The 17,767-nt window shown below is 43.3% G+C and overlaps 1 protein-coding gene across 10 annotated transcripts in view; it reads right to left on the reverse strand.

Moving 5' to 3' along the window:
- Nucleotides 1–17,767, reverse strand: part of NTNG1 (netrin G1) — a 269,958-nt gene that overhangs the window by 78,738 nt on the left and 173,453 nt on the right. For all 10 annotated transcript variants that reach the window (XM_077332830.1, XM_077332831.1, XM_077332832.1 and 7 more), the window contains exon 4: nt 6,706–6,878. In XM_077332830.1, the coding sequence (XP_077188945.1) occupies nt 6,706–6,878 (173 nt within the window). The remainder of the gene's footprint in view (nt 1–6,705; nt 6,879–17,767) is intronic.

Below are 17,767 nucleotides of genomic sequence, written 5' to 3' on the forward strand. Positions count from 1 at the left end.
GGGGACCTTAGGCTCATCACAGCCTAACAGAGCTATTCTGAGCAAGCTGTTCTCTCTCAGCCTCACCTTCCTCACAGGGTGTCTGCTGTGGGGAGAGGAAAGGGAAGGCGATTGTAAGCCATTTTGAGACTCCTTCAGGTAGTGAAAAGCAGCATAAAAGAACCAACTCTTCTTCTTCTTCTTCCTCTTCTTCTTCTTCTTCACGCGACAGAGGTCAGGTCATATGAAGAAAATGGCTGATCTGAAAGTTGGATTCTGTGGCATTACATTGAAGTTCTTCCCCTCACAAACTCTGCCCCCCTCAGACTTCATCTCCAAAATCTCTAGGTATTTCCCAACCTGGAGCTGGCAACCTTAGTTGTAAAAGAATAGCCTTTCCCCATTGTTTGAACTACATTTAGTTGTTTCTGAGGAAAGGCTGTTTTCCTTCTTACTAACATTCCAGAACTTTTCACAGCTTGTTATGCTTCCCAAACTCTACCCAGCTTAGCTAGAGCTTATGGGGCAGAATGAATCTCTCAGAAAGGCATGATTTTTGTGTTGGGGAAACAATATGTCATGGTGAGCGAAAATTCATACCCACAGAGTGAAGAACCCTGTGGGGGGCATAGGGGTGCCTCCGTGCACCTCATGCAAACAGCCACCTGAGCCTGTCCCCCTCATCAGCCCCTGGCAGGACTCTGACAACTTGACAGCTGTCCATCCATGGGCTGGTCTTCTGCTTGGTGCTGGTGGGCACTTTCCAGAACTGCTGTAGGCAGGTGGGTTTGCTAGTGAAGTAGGAGGAGTCTCAAGGTCACTTGCAGTCAATTCACCAGCGGCTGGATTTCAGAATGTAGCTTGGCAATTGCTTTCCTAGTTGAAAACTTTCATGTTCCTGCCTCCACAGGGCATGACCACCTGTGTCCAGCTGAAACATATAATGATTTTCACCCACTGTATTCCAGCCCTAAGCTTCCTCCAGCCCCACTAGCAAACATGGCCGCCTGCAGCGGCTCTGGATCTCCCCCCCCCCCTCCTCGCTATACAACCACCAGCACCAAGCAATAGCCCAGCCCAAGAACAGATGGCTACCATTGTACAAGAATCTACTGCAGAGCTAGCAAGGAGAATAAACTCGGGTGTTTATTTATATGCTGGGCAGGAGGGGTATCACCAGCGCAATACACACCCAACTGCTCACTCATTCCTTTCTTTCCTTCCTGGTACATACACTACTGCCTCTCTGGTCACCTGTCTGATGTCTCCTCCTGAGAGCATGCATCTTTTAAAAATTTTAACTACCCAAACACTGTCACTAATTTCCTCTTCAGTGATCCAAAATAGAGGGAAACTCACATCACCAGACTCACCCCACTTGTAGAACCCCCCCCCCATAACTTCAAATGCATAATTCACAGTGGAGCTTGTACACTGATGAAGGGGAAGAATGTCAGAAAGTGCAAAATAGGAGAAGTAACCTCAATGTGCACAGTAGAGTGGCTTCCAAAGGGCAGGAAAAGGGTGGTGTGGGAAAATTTGAAGGAATCTGTATGTTTTTGAGTTGCTTTCAGACTGGGAGTGAAACAATGGGAAAATGGTACAAAACCATTCTCAGAAAATCTAGGGTAAAAGCAACTGGAAAGCTAAGAGTGCTGAAGAGAAGAAAATCAATGCAGAATGAAAAAGAAAACCTGACAAATGTGCAGGGAAAACTCCTGTGTATAATAGGCCAATCTTACTAGGTTACTAAAACAGCTACTCATAAAAGAGTATGTGATGCCATCATTACAGTCCAATTTGGGTTGAAGATGGTCATTATTGTGGGAAGAAGTGGAAGTCTGCTGAAAAATACTTGCACTGTATTTTGTATAAGCAGAAACACAATATTGAATATAGTCAAGTTGGCAGTGCAATTACTTAGTCCAATGACTTTTTCCCCCTGTTTCAGCTTTTGTGTGAGTAGAAATGTATATGGAATTCAACCTGGTGTGTCTCACACACATGGCCTGATGGTGGTAAACATGTCTTAATTTTCTGATGAGAATCTACAAAAATGTACAGAAGGCTTTGTTGTGGAGATAGGGAATGAAGGCAAACATTTTATAACCAAGTTTCCTAGTATTCCAACTGGAGATATTGCCCATAACCTGAAGTTCACAGCAGTACTATGTGATCCAAAATATTTCAACTGATGGTAGTATCGTTGAACCATCATCAGTCAACCTGGCATCCATATCATCAATTCAACTTTCTGTCATGTGTCTATTTGAACATCTGAACCTGCCTTTTAACATTGGTCCATCTAACTCAGTTCTATCCACTCTGACCAGCAGCTGCTCTCCAAATATCAGGAAAATAAAGGCTTTTCCAACACCTGCTACTGAAGATCCTCTAACTGGACAGGAAATTGTGATTTTCTATATGCAAAGCAGGAGTTCTAGCACTCAGCTACAGGCTCTCCCACATAGTTCTCAGAGAGGAACTTTAACACTATTTTGACCTTTTGGTATCAAAACATGCTGTTGTTGTGATTGGGAAAGCTTGCACAACTTTATTTTATACCATGAATATTGTTATGGTACTGATTTCAGTCAGATAAAAGACAAAAACATTAATGCTTTCCATTAATGCTTTAAACAACAGCTGGGCAGATACTCATTCTGGATGCTTTGGGCTGATCCTTCATTGAGGTTGGACTGGTTGGCCTTTATGGCCCCTTTCAACTTTATGATTTCAAAATTCATATGATAAAAGGAATAGGCAATTTGTTTGTCAAGTATCATTCAAGACCGATGGAAAGTGGAACACACTGTCAGGCAACCTTCTCAGCATAAACTTCCACCAGCTGAATTTCAGTGGGCAGCCCACCAATCATGAGAAATTTTGCTTATTGTTTTAGGAGAAACACAATGGCAGCTGTACTTGTGATGCTTCTTTTGTAGTTCTGTGAAGTACACCTACATTAAGCAGTAAAATCTTTACAGGGTTGAGAGGTTCATCATCTATGGGAATAAAAAGAACTTTGTCACTGGGGAGAAATCTGAACAGCAATATAAAAGAAAAGAACGTGGGATGCTCCTCACTCTGAGGGACAATAATAATACATGTGGATGTAGATGGAACCGTGTTTTCCTATGCAGCATCATTCAAGCTGAGTGAGGTAAAGTGTATTTTTCCCCAAGGTTGTGAATCATCTTCATATGAGGAGGGAAAATCCTGTGAATTTCAAACTGTATCTTGAACAGAGCTTTAAAGTATTAATTCTGTGATCCAAAGTGTCCGTTTTTCTAAAAGTTAATGCTCTTACAAAATGTTTTTTTCTTCTTCTTTTTGAAGGCTCACTTCCCCCTGCTTGGTAGGAATTTTATCATAATTTCATGCCCCCCGCACTTCATGGTTTGTTACTTGGTCTATTACTTTCACATTAAACGTGATAAGGTCCTGCTTCCTGTGATATTCATTTTGGAGGTTTGATTCCTCACAGCTGCTGCTTTGAAGTGTGAGATAACATTTGGAACATGGCACACTGCTGCTAGTTTTTTTTTTTTTTACTTTTCATTTAGCTGCAGCATATAACCCTGTTTCTTCAAAATAACTTCTCAGTGAATGGTTATTTCCAAAGCCAGCTTTTTACTTATACACAGGGCAAAACTTCAGACTTTTTAATAACTTCTACTCTGAAAAGGTTTGATGGCTTATTCTCAGCTTGTTCATTTCTTCCCCTCTGAGGGATTTAGATACATAAGTCAAATTAGCAAGAATCCAAGTTAATGTATACATGGTAGAGTAGTTCTACCAATTTCCTGAGGTTTTTCTTTTGCTCTTTTTCTTCTCTTTGTGTTGCATTTGTCTTCAGCCCATATGTGCTTCTCTCTCAATACTAATAGTTGGATGCCAAAATAGATACAAGAAAAAAATTCAGCCAAAAGCTAAGCACTCATAATACCCATTCATATAACTGACAAAAGAAAACTTAATCTCTTCCACTGAAATTGATAGGACTTCATAGTACTTAGTGTTGGTTAGGATGTTGCTTGCATTTTTGAAAGAAGGTTTTGTTTAAACAGACTCTGATCTAGTAAGGGTGACTTAAGACTGCAATCCTAAACAGAGTCTGCTGAAGATTACACCAAAGTCTGCTGAAGATTGCATTGTTATGCATGGAACCAAGTCTTTTGTGAATTTATAATCCTTTGGGATACCATCCTAATATCCAAAAGGTTATGCATGTGTGTGTGTGTGTGAAGATCTGAGAGTCACTATGTAGAAGAGAGCCACTACAAAAAAGATGTTTTATAAATCTGGATTGGATAATTTCTTGAGGAATACAGAAGCATATGCCTATAAGGACCACACAATTACACCAAACAGCAAGTCAGACTCCACCTGGAGCACTGTGTGCAGTTCTGGAGGCCTCACTTTAAAAGGGATGTGGACAAAATGGAGAGGGTTTAGAGGAGAGTGATGAGAATGATCCATGGCCTGGGGATCAAGCCCTAAGAGGACAGGCTGAGGGACTTGGGAATGTTCAGTCTGGAGAAGAGGCTGCTGAGAGGGGACATGATAGCTCTCTTTAAGCATCTGAAAGGTTGTCATTTAGAGGAGGGCAGGGAAAGGTTCCTGTTGGTAGCAAAGGATCCCTACAGTAATGGATTTAACTATGTGTAGAATGATATTGGCTAGATATCAGGAAAAATTGTTTTACAGTCAGAATAGTTCAGCAGTGAAACTGACTGCCTAAGGAGGCCCCCCTCACTGACTGTCTTCAAGCAGTGGCTGGACAGCCACTTATCCTTGTTGCTTTAGCAGGGGACTAGATGGCATGGATGGCCCCTTCCAACTCTATGATTCTAAGAAACTATTTTTAGCAGAGGCAACTGCAGAGAAGTTTGCATAACTTGCTGTTCAAAACTGGGGAGAAGCATTTACTTTGTAAATATCATGTAACCGATATAATCTAAATGCTGCCATTCTCCTGTCTTTTATTTGGAGGCATATGTGTGCTTTTCTTGCACAAACTAGTTAATACAGAGATTATCTTTCTCACCCAGAGTATATGGAGACTGAACTATCACCAGTCTCAGGGCTCAGTGGTGACCTCTCTACTTGGCAAGTGTGTGGCATGTCCTCTTCAGCATATTACCACTCTCATATGAGATAGCAGAGTACAATAGTTAACGACCTGAACAAAGACTAGAGAGACATGGGCTCAAACCTATAATCAGTTATGAAACTCACTGGAACCGTTTATGCATTGGAGGTTTCATGCCAGGCTGCAGGCTGGAGTTTTAGTTGTGGCAGGTTGCCCCACCTCTTCCTGCACCCACACGGGGGAGCATTTGGCCTGGTGCACCTCATCTGCCCCCGATTTGTGCTCCTGCACAAGAGCTGGGGCAGTGAAGTTCCCAGTGCATAAATGGTCTGGGTGAACCTGGGCCAGTCACTCAGCTTCACCTACCTATCTCATGGGGCTGCTCTGAGAATAAAATCCATGTGTGCCAGTGTTAGCCCCTTGAAGGAAGGGTGGGATAAAAATAGATTCTGCAAGCTGAAGTACATATGTAACCCATTATGTTTTCATGTAGTTGAGCCTCAGATAGCCAAGCAGCTGGCATTAGCATAATTCAAATAATGCAGGCAGGAGTAATGGTCTAGAACTATGAGTTCTTCTTGTCACAGATAGATCTAGAAATATAGGGGTCCGGTTGCTGGTCGTGACCAACAGCACTGTGGAAGATGCTTCTGCAGGTCAGAATCAGAGCGGACCTAATTTCTCAGATAAACATTGAGACATGCCAAATGGGAAATGAAGAATCCTTGGAGAGGGGTCAAAAAACAAAGGAGTAACAGAGAAATATGGTTGTTAGCAAAAATAAATATATAATAGCAGCAAGATTCTCTAGCAACAACTTTACTTCCCAAAGGAGGTTATGTCTTGCCAGCAGATTAATAATCTGACACAGGAAAGCTAACTAGACCACTAGAGCATTGGTCCCCAACCTTTCTGCTGCTGGGGACCGGCAGGGCAACTGCCCTGCCCGTGCATCGCGCATGCGTGCCCGGGCCACGCATGCGCCGTGCGCGGCCAAAATCACGCATGGGCGGCACTTTCGGCATGCACGAATGCGCGAAAGTGCCACGCATGCGAGATTTCGGCCTCGCACGGCGCATGCGCGGCCCGGCCGCGGATGCGCAGTGCGGCCCTGATTCCCTCTCCCCACCCTCCCGCAGTAAGAAGCTTCCCGGGCCGCAAGCTTGCGGCCTGGGAAGTTTTTTACTGCGGGGGGGCGGGGAGAGGGAGCCGCGGCCCGGCGCCATGCACCGGGCCGCAGCCCGCAGGTTGGGGACCACTGCACTAGAGCTTCTTAAGTGGTTACCTAAATAGAATCAAACCAGACCAGAGTTATCTGGAATGACTTGCACATGGCCACAAACACCAGAAATGTTTCCTGCCCATGTCACACACCGCCCTTGGCTATTTATGACATAAAGTATGAAATACGGGGAAATTCTAGCATGTAAATTTGTTGAAACAGTACATATGAGTACACATCAACAATTTTTATATTGTACTCCTAGGAGAACAACAAAGTCAGTTTTAAGTCTTCATTTTGCTGTTATAGCTTTGGCTTCTTTTAAGTTGTGGAGCTAGCATCATCATTTTTTTAGCCAATGGGGATAGTCCTTCCAAATATATCATTACAGTTTCACAGAAATACTCACAGATATTTGCTGTGCCCTTGGGAATGGGTAGGTATGAGCCAGGACTCCAAGGTCTCCCCTGATAATTCTTCTTGCATTTCCCACAGTCTGGGCCTGTTGTGTTGTGCTCACATTCACATAATAATTTTTTGTTTTCTTCTCTGCAGCCAGTGGCATGAAGGTTACACTTGCACCTAAAATATAATAATAAAGGTGTTATCACACATGGAGGTTTCATTTCAAGCTGTTATGTTCCAACTGGTATTCAGATCATGGGGACAAACATGTCACTGACAACAAAAACTGTGCTCTCATTGTTGCAATTTTAACTTTGTTTAAAAAAAACACCTCTCTAGAAGTATTTCAAATTGCTTACCTAAATATTGTGGCCACTGGATATAGCTGTTTGGTAATCAAACAGTAGTGAACTACAGAAAAACTTTTAGTGTCTGATTATATAAGTGAAGTGCTCAGATGAACAGAGTTAGTTATAATCAGAGCATAAACTAGCTCAACTGTAAGTTCTCCCCCCCAAAAAAATATAACAACGGTAGTTCTGTGAGTGGTGCGACAGCTAGAAACACAAAGCTTGCAAACAGAAAAATCCCAGCTCCTCATGGAACCAAACTTGCAAGGATTCCTTGGGCAATGCTGTGTATGTATAGCCAGTTGTTTGGAAGCCATGGATGGATGATTAGAGCAGAGTTGCCTGAAACTCAACCCCCTCCAAGATGGAGGTCCTGTGGTTGGGGAGGAAGGTGCCAGACCAGGAAGCGCGTTTACCTTGCCTGGCAGAGATGCAGCTTAATATCTCTCCCTCTGCCAGGAATCTGGGGGTGATTCTTGATGCCTCTATCGATGGAGGTGCAGGTCATGAGAGTAGCCTACACAGCGCTTTTCCATCTATAACAGGAAAAGCTGTCCCTGGAGCATCTAGCAATGGTGATAGATGTGATGGCCACCTCTAGGTTTGATGTGACGGCCACCTCTGCAACTCATTCTATGTAGGCCTGCCCTTATCCTTGACTCAGAAATTACAGTTGGTGCAGAACACAGCTACTAGGGTTCTCACTGGTACACCTTGGAGGACCCATATCCAGCCAGTGCTGAGGCAGCTGTGCTTGTTGTGTTCTGGATCAGGTTCAAGGCTTTGGTGTTAACCTTTAAGGTCATCTGCGGTTTGGGTCCCACATATCTGAGCGACTGCTTATTGCCTTATGCCCTTTGCAGGGCCTTGTATGCTGTGGGTGCTAATCTGTTTCCCACCCCACAAGAGGTGTGGCTGGCCTTGACCAGGGCCAGGGCCTTTTTGGTCCTGCCCCCTACTTGGAAGAACTGAGGGCCCTGATGGAGCTGTCATAGTTCTGCAGGGCCTGCAAGATGGAGCTCTTCTGCCAGGCATTTGGTTGAGACCAGGGTAAGTGAAATAAGAGGCCCCTCCCTGGCTTAGTGGTATCATCTGGCCCCCATGGGCATCTCCCTGAGGCACTTGGGGAGGTTGTGGTGCAAGATGATGATTCTGATATTTGGACTTGTACCCCCATACCTGTGAAGGCCACTGCTATCAGCCTAGAAAAATCGGTACATTCAAGTTGAAACGGAATATGCAGTTTGATAGGACTTTGATACTACCACACTCACAGGTCCTTTTCTATCTTAAAACCGCCCACGGCGCCGCGGGCGCCCCGGACTAAATAATGCGGTAAGCGGCGAGTGGGAGGAGTTAAGGCGGGCTCAGTCCATGATGAGGAAGGGTGCCGATTGGCCCCATCCTCCGGACTGACAATTGCCCGCTCGCCGCCAAGGGAGCAACTGCAAATCGAAGTGCCTCCCGACATGCCAGGCCGCCGGCCAGGGAGCTGCTGCGAGCTGCCTGCAGCGCGGCTCGCGGCTCCTCCCTGCATGCCGCCCTGCAGACTCGCCGCCCCGAGATCGCTGGCCCAAGAAGACGAGCCGCCATCGGCCCCAACATCAGCAGTGCCGCGATCAGCGCGCCCGGTGGAGGAGCCGCGATTGCCACCTCCGGCCCCGCGAACGCTGCTGCCTCAAGAAACAACAATGACGCCCGCAGTCGTGCCCACCCGCCCGGCCCACACAGACCTCAAGACACTTGGCACCCTCAGGTAGGCTGTGGCGTGGACGGGGGGTCCACCAGTCATACCTAGTGCCCGCTGTATTTATACGACAGCGGGCCTATTTTCTAGTAAGGGAATAAAGCTGATTCTCTCTAACTTGGAATACCAAGGCCCAGTTCAAACTCCATGAGGAGTTTGACCACTGCAACCTCTATGCAGGGGTGGCCGAACTATGCTGGCAGGGGCTCATGGTTCTCGTAGTCCATGGAAATTTGGAGAGCCACAGTTTGGCCACCCTTCTCTATAGCATCTTAATACTATATTTGTGAATCAGTCCTATTAGCAAAAAATTATTAGGAGACCACACAATGGGTGCTTACACACATGTGTGCAGATGCACACACATATTGCAACTGGTTCTCCCCCCCCCAGCTGCAAAACAAAAACAACTGACACATTCCATTCTCTGCAAATACTTGCTAACCCATTGTAAAATTCACATTTCATTGCCTTTCATGAATTGTATTACACATGCCCCATTATTCTTGTTTGTAAGGGAGAGTGCTTGTCTTGCTGTACCTGACTACAACTTTCCCCTTTGGCATAGTGTTACAGAATCACAGAATCATAGAGTTGGAAGGGGCCATACAGGCCATCTAGTCCAACCCCCTGCTCAACGCAGGATCAGTCCAAAGCATCCTAAAGCATCCAAGAAAAGTGTGTATCCAACCTTTGCTTGAAGACTGCCAGTGTTAGGAACACTGCATGCAGAACAAAAGTGTATCACATCTCTTTCACCAGCCTGCAATTGCCTACCAAGAGGGGTAAGCTTTTCAAGTATCCTTTAGGTACAACCAGATTAATTGCTAGATTAAACATTTCAGTTTGGGCCAAGATTACCGATACAACAACTTTCACCAGGCATAAGATTGAGGACAACACAAGCACATAGTAACATCAGAACAGGCCTCCCTTATCTCCTCTCCACCTCTCACCATCACTGGAGACCCGAAACTCAACCTTGAAATTTTAATTAAAGGGACAGTTGGAACATTTTATACATTTTAAATAAGAAATTATGTTTTGACTGTCTATTGTTTTTAAAACCATGTATGTATGGTTTACATGCTGTTAACAGCCTTGAGACTGTTGCCAGAGAAGGGCGGTCAACAAATAAGATAAAATAGATAATAAACTTAATTTTTCTAACCTGCCTTTCCTGTGAGGCTCAGTCTGAGTAACATCAAACAGTAAAATACAATCAAAAATAATGTTAAAAACCCATATTAATTTAAGTTAATTAAAACCATTGTACAAGTTATGGTAATTTACAAAAAGTGGCTATGTATGAGCTTAATCACTTCACCACAGGATGCTTCAATCAAAATCTATTACACAAGTCTGTTTCCTTACATAGAATTTCACCCAAATTGGTTGGGGAATATATATTTTTTTAAATGTAAGGAAAGCCCTTTTCATCACTTTAATTTTGGGTACCCCTGGGTGAGTTGGAGATTAATTCACCTATGCATATAACAATAGACTGGACCCAATATCAAATTCCCTTTTAAAAATTTCCTCCAAGATGCTTCTAAATGGGGAAAAAAGCTTATTGTATCAGCACTACAGCATTGTTATTTCTTTCCAGTAGATGTCAGAAATGGCTTAAAATTGCCTTTGAATAGAAAGCTGGAATGGTGCCCAGGTATTTAGCAACCCTGGTTGATTATTTTCCTAATGATTTTACATCCGGTGGTTGAAAAGATTCTTCTGTGGGCATTTGTCACCTGTTCCACAGAGTGACTAGTAATTAGGCAAAGCAACACAAGGAATGGATAGGAATATATTTTTTTCAACATGTGCAAATGAACAGCTGCCAACCCTGACTTCCATTTAAAGGAAATTTGACCTGAAGCAAGCAGCAGCCCACACACACATCTCTTGGGTAAAGCAAACGTATGGTAGATTTAAGGAGCTTCATGATAATAGAAAATAGAAATGGTAACTGGATAGACGAGCAGGCATTTCTTTCTGCAATTTAAAAAACAAAGCATGCTGAATGGCTGGTATTTAAATGATAGCTCATTTCTAGCTAGGAATATTAACAAACTCCTTTTTCTTTTTAATTAAAATTGGCAGAAAAAATATTGTGATAAGCTAGTCTAGGAAAGAGGCCCTGTTAAGCAGCCGGCATAATTATTCTACATTTATGGTGCTAGACTTTCTTACAAAGGGTTTATTTTCTTTGCACACTTTTGAGAAAGGGAGTTCTACATATGTAAATATACAGAAAACCTAGCTCACTATATTGCTCTTGATACTGGAATAATAAAGGATGCACAAAAAAGGAGGACACTCACCATCCATGGCTTCATGGCTCACAATTTCACTTATTCGTGGTCTGCACTCCTATCATGTCATCTGGCTTTCAGGGTGTTATCATAATAACCACTACATTATTATATTTTGCAAGAAATTTTGTTGCTGTGAGGCCTCCCAGAGTAGATAGATTTAACCCTTTGTAGTGATCCCAGGAACACATCCCCAGCAAATGGCAAGGTCTAATCTGTACCAAAAGCAGTTCATGGGGGAAAACCCAACCCCTACATTCCTGTGCCCAAATCTATGACTTTAGATTGCAGGGGTGTGAATGGTGTTACATGTTTGTGTACCCCCCACCCAAGAGGTTTAACATAAAGGAGAAGGTTAGATTCAAACCCTTCTTCCTAATGTGCTTGCTTCTCAAATTTATGGCATCATTTACATGAGGAAGGTTTTTACATGTAATTATCTGAAGCTCTATAGCAGGGGTAGTCAACCTGTGGTCCTCCAGATGTTCATGGACTACAATTCCCATGAGCCCCCTGCCAGCAAAAGGGTAGTAAACCTGTGGACCTCCAGATGTTCATGGACTACAATTCCCATGAGCCCCCTGCCAGCAAATGTAGTCCATGGACATCTGGAGGACCACAGGTTGACTACCCTTGCTCTATAGTCTTGGAACAAATGATCTGCTTGGTTTCTTTACATGTTTCAATTGGCTCCAAATTTTATTACAATGTAACTGTGGTTGGATTCCACAAATCTGTTCCACTAGTAGTGGCATCTTTCTCCAATGGAAAAGTCATTCCGATGCACAAACGCGTCTATTATTTATTTTATTACTTATTGCATTAGATTTGTAGTCTGCCGCTGCCAGCTGGTTCACTCGCTGCAGCTAACATCAAATTTCAAATACGTATATGAAAACAACAAAATATATTACAATAAGCAATCACAACCTATCATCCTTCCCCTCCCTACTCCCTTCTAGCTGCCAATACCCAAAGAGAAAATGTGACCCAGATGGGGAATAATTGGGAACATTTTAGAAGGATGGGCCTCTGATTTCCCTTTTAGCCTGGCCCCAACCAAAGGCCTGGTGAAGAGCTCCGTCTTACAGGCCCTGTGTAACTGCATTAGTCCCTGCAGGGTCCACAGCTGTTATGGGAGCTCATTCCACAAGGCTGAGCCTTCTTTTAGGAAAGACTCCTTCTGTCAGAGGAAACCCTCTCTGCTAGTGGAACCATGGGATATTTATAATATCTGTACTGTGTAGTTCTTTGTCATTCTGAAATGGTCTGCCAGAATTCCAATCAAACTTTTATAGACACCATAGCAGGGATTAATTTTTAACAGTAAATCCAGGAGGTTCCTCACTATCCTGGGACAAAGCTAAATGCCATAGTATTGAATCGTGGGTTCAATAAGTCACACAGTTGCTCGTGTGCCAAAACATCAGTTCATTATTAGATCACACCAACTGAACTGAACAGCCCATCACCCAAGCTTATATACACTTTAGGGTTGCTGGCCCAGTGAGAGTTCCCAAAGTTAAAACTGTTTGGACCATTTTAACATTTCAGTAGTAGGTTGGATCCTGCATGTTGCCTAATGCCATTACAAGTACTTGGTGTCTGAAGTATGGTTCCCACTCTGTGGTTCCATTAACCTGCATACTCAGCACATAGTATGTACTCTGCATACAGGAAACTTCAAATTCAGTATAGCCAATTCCACATGGGGGGAAAAGGCTGGTTGGGCAATCATATGGCAGCAGGGCTAATCCCTGATTCCACATGTTGTCACTGCTGGGCCAGCCCCCTCCTGGGCCTGGTGCACTTTAGGGCTCTGTTGCCCCATGTTAATGGAATGCGGATCTTTTCCACAATCCCTTACCACTCCAGGGGCCAATGGGGCCTAGCCAGTTGCAGGCCTGGGTGGACATGGAAGAGCATGTTGGCAGGGACAAAAAATGCCCAAGTTGGCTCCACAGCGCTGTGGGGCCAAATGGGGCATTTTTTTTATGTGCAGGAGGTGGGATTTCATTGCTATGCAATCTCACCTTCCTGCAAATAACCCCTCCCCACCGCTGCCTCCATGTGTGTCAGAATCCTTCGCTCCAGCTGTGTTGTGGGAATGCAGAAATTTGGGCGTATCAGGTCTGCTGCAGTAAAAGGTCCCCCGTCAAGACACAAAAAGGGCAGAGCTAGCTGCTCTGCCACAATGCACTGCTGGGAGCCCACAGCAGCACCACTGGTAGGGAATCAGCCTACTTGGCACTTCCAGTTAAAAAGCCATCAACTATAAGGGCTGCAAAGACTGAAGTCTGAAATCTCCACAAGCAATTGTCAGACAGGAAAGACTGTAACAATGTTTTGATTTTGTATAAAGTAAGCTAAGATGCTGCTATATTAAAGCATGTCAGAGTATGTACAATGGTCAGTACTAGTTCATGCAATGTCAAGTTGACCTTCACTGACTCTCAAATTCTGAACTACATGGTTTCCCTACAGTTCATATGGAGACCACATATTGTTTATTACACCAACAGGCACTATCCACGTCTGCATATCCCACAGCATTCCTTGGAGACTATGCTTGTAGATTTAGCAATGTGTGAATTCCCCTACTCATGTCATTTGTGCATATTTACCACACCCTTCATATGATTGTGCATAATCATTGCTTTTTATAAAACTTAATCTAATGAATTCACAATAACTACAACAAAATACATATATATGTAGTATTTCCCCATTACCACCTCTCTGTCCAACTGTTATGTGGACAGCCTCTGTTATACATCCACCAGCCTCTGGAAGCATCTGCTCTTTTTAAGACATGCCAAAGAAATTCTGCTCTTCACCTCTGATCACTATTCTCACAGATGGTTAACCTCTGAAAGCTCAATGTGGTCCTTTGAAGTTTGTTGGTTCACTAGTTACATAATAGTGCAGTCCTCAGTAGAGTATAGCACTGCAAGCCCACTGACAGAGAAAAATTTAACTCTGGACTGCTCTCCTTCTTCAGTGCAGGCTCATTAGCCTCAATAATGATGGAACATTCTCCCAACATTCAATAGAGATACCATCAGAAGGGGCTCATTAAACTTTGGCATACAGTGGCCATGATAAATTTGAGTGCATATACTATGGGATCATGACATGGTAATTATAAAGCAGATTTCTAAAGGTTTATGGGATTTCATGAAGGGTGATCTAATTATCTTTTTAGACATTAGATATCATGGGAAAGCATCAGGGATGCATGCTGCAAAAGTAGAGAATGGAACTGATATTTTGTGCTCCACAGTGACCCCCCCCCACCGCGTTCCAAAAGGACAGACATGGGATTCCCTATATCTTTATCAATCTGATATAAGAGAATTTCTTTGGTTCTGTGCATGTCATAGTGAGAGAATTCATTCTGAAGTTACAAAAGTGACTTGTGTACTGGAAAGACAGATGCATAATGGATGGCTAAGAGACCAAAAAATGCTTAGCTCAGCTGAAATATACCAGTGCACTGAAGGGCTTCTGAATGACTTGAAGAGCATGCACACCAAAATAAAAACTGAAGAACAGAAATACAAATATATTGAACTAGTAAACTAGTATCCAAGTGCACATCTGGAAAACAAATACCCTTTACATACTAGGGCAAAACCATCTTTTCATTATCTGCTTGAGGGAGAGATTTCTAGGCCCTCAATCTTTTGTGGTCACAGGGGGCTGAGTGCCGTGGGAATAATGGGTTTTATGTGGGGATTTTATGGGGATTTTTATGGTGTAAGCTGTCACGAGTCTTTGGAAAGTGGCAGGCTATAAGTCTAAATAATAATAATAATAATAATAATAATAAAGTCATGTGTTAAAAAAAAGGGGACAATTCTAATTGAAGTCTTGTGGACTGGAGAACAGCAAATAAAATCAAGTATGCAAACGGTTTGGGAGCTCATTTTTATTCAGACACTTCATTTATGGTGCCTTGCAAAGCAATTCAATGCTTGTTTGTCCTACTCAGAGACAATGGAGACATGAAAAGAATTATTTAGGAATACAAAATGTAGATGGATATTGTATTCCTAAACAATATAAGAAGTTTAAATCAGAACTTGTCCTAAATTCAACAGAAACTTGATCCAAATCTATGTAATTGAGGCTATGTAGACAGGGAAGAGGTTTTTCTCTTTCTGAGAACCATAATTGCCATTTGGGACTAGTAACAAATGTAGGCTTGTCCTTCGTGGCGGCTGCCATGATGAAGAAGAGTTGCCTTTTATACCCCACTCTTCACTACCCAAAGGAGTCTCAAAGTGGCTTGCAATCACCTTACCTTGCTCTACCCACAACAGACACCCTGTGAGGTAGGTGAGGCTGAGAGAGCTTCTCACGGGTCTGCTTGGTCAGAACAGCACTATCAGGGCTGTGATGATCTCAAGATCACCCAATTGACTGCATGTGGAGAAGCAGGAAGTCAAACACGTCTTGCCTGATTAGAAGCTGCTTCTCAGCTCCTTGTCCTTTTGCATGCAAACGCGTCTCGCCTGATTAGAAGTCAAACGCGTCTCGCCTGATTAGAAGCTGCTTCTCAGCTCCTTGTCCTTTTGCATGGGAAGTCCTGCAAGGCTCCATCTTATCTCCTGTGCTTTCCAGCATCTGTAAGATGGATCTGAAGATTCGGGCTGGGTTGTCACATACGTAGATGGCACTAAGGTCTATCTTGTACTTCTGACTGATTTTCAAGGAGGCTGTAGACACCTGATGCCTACAGGTAGTTTTAGAGTGGATGCAGGCAATTCAACTTCTGAGATTAGGCAGGTAGCAACCTGGGGGACCTTCTCAGTTGTGACATCAAAATTCCTGAAACTTCTCCCCAGGGAGACTTGGATTTCCCCTTCTGTTGCCATCTTCTGCCAGTGAGTGAAGACTTTTTTGTTTTATCTAGTGTTCCTTCAGTGATCCTTTCTACATTATGTTTTGATTGTTGTTTAAATGTTTTGTATGTGTTTTTAAAAATTAAAACAGAGCAGAAACTTTGGGTTTTGTTGATTTAAAATGTTTTTTTTTAGTTTTAATAGTTTGCAATGTGTTTTTATTGTATATGTTTTTAACCCATTAGCTGCCTTGCTCACCTGATGAGGCCAGAAAGGTAAGTTACTATAAATTTTCATTAGCTGTTCCAGCTGCATTGGTTACAAGTTCTTGATTTTGACCTTCAAGGTCATCCATGGTTTGGACCCAGCATACTTAAGAGATCATCTTAGTCCTTATGTCCCCTGCAGAGCCTTGCACTCTGTGAATTCCAACTGGTTGGAGGTCTCTGGCCCTCAGAATGTACGCCTGGCCTCAACCAGAGCCAGGGCCATTTCGGTCCTGGCCCCTACCTGGTGGAATGAGGTACCAGAAGACCTAAGGGCCCTGCAGGAGCTCTTGCAGTTTCTCAGGTCCTACAAAATGGAGCTCTTCCACCAGGTGCTTGGTTGAGGCCAGGTGGCAGAAAATGTGTTGAGTCCCTCCTCCAAGTACCCAACCCACAGGCCACGGGATGCTGCAGCCCACTGGAGATGGATCAGGTGGGATGGATTGGGTCAAGGAGTTTTATGTTATCTTTTTAAATTGTCTTGAGCTGGCTGGCTGGGAGTGGCTATCAATAAGCATAATAAATAAATAAAAATAAATAAAATAAATGTTATTAGTCATAAGAATTCTGAGAAGGCAGATTATTCTCACAAAATGCTTCAAGGCATCTGAATCAACCCTCATAATTTCTTAGTGTGAAGGCCAAAAAACTCCAATTTCCAGATTTTGTACTTTGTTAGAAGGCAGAGAAGACCAAAACCATTGTGGCACACCTTATAGGTTTATGTGCTCAGAACAGATAGTTTAGTATTTTAATCTAATTTAATTGTTTTAATTGTAACCTCCGTTATTTCTTATATTTTTATGTTCCCAAAATTTACACATCTCTTTAAACCAAAGTTCAGAAGTTCACCTGGGTTTCATTAGTCCAGTGGTCCCCAACCTTTTTATCACCGGGGACCACGCAACGCCTTTTACTGAGGCCCAGTTGGGGGGGTAGTTTACTCCTCTGCTCTCAACCACTGCCCTAATGCTCTCTGATCGCTATGGTAATGTTTAAACATCCCTTCAAAATAAGATACAGACACGCCACGACAATGAAGTGTGTTGTAAAGGGCTGGAGGGGATGAAGTAAAGGGCTGGGGGGGGGGGGAGAAGGCGTCCTTTGGGGCCCACCTCCAAGTTGTCAAAGAACCACATGTGGTCCGCAGCCCACAAGTTGGAGATCGCTACATTAGTCAACCCTGCCCAAATGCCACAATCCACTTTGAGAAAACAGCTTTACCATCCAGCCGAATCTCAAAAAGTACCCCATTTTATTTTACCTGAATTCCACATGTCTTGCTGCTTCTGTTGTGACTAGACATCCATCTGTATGGCATCCACCATAATTCCGCCTAACCCACTGGGCTATCAGTATGAGTTAAATTAATGTTTTCCATATTTTTCTACTGTTCCATGTTGCTTGTTGTTATAACCTCATTATTGTTAATCTAAGTTATCTGTACTGTTTCTTTTTTATGTGAACTGTCGTGAGCCTTTGAGAAGGGTGGTATATAAATATATAATAAATAAATAAATAAGGACATTTACCATGGTGAGTTA

The sequence above is a fragment of the Paroedura picta genome, chromosome 4, assembly GCF_049243985.1.
Source record: "Paroedura picta isolate Pp20150507F chromosome 4, Ppicta_v3.0, whole genome shotgun sequence".
Classification (NCBI taxonomy): Eukaryota; Metazoa; Chordata; class Lepidosauria; order Squamata; family Gekkonidae; genus Paroedura; species Paroedura picta.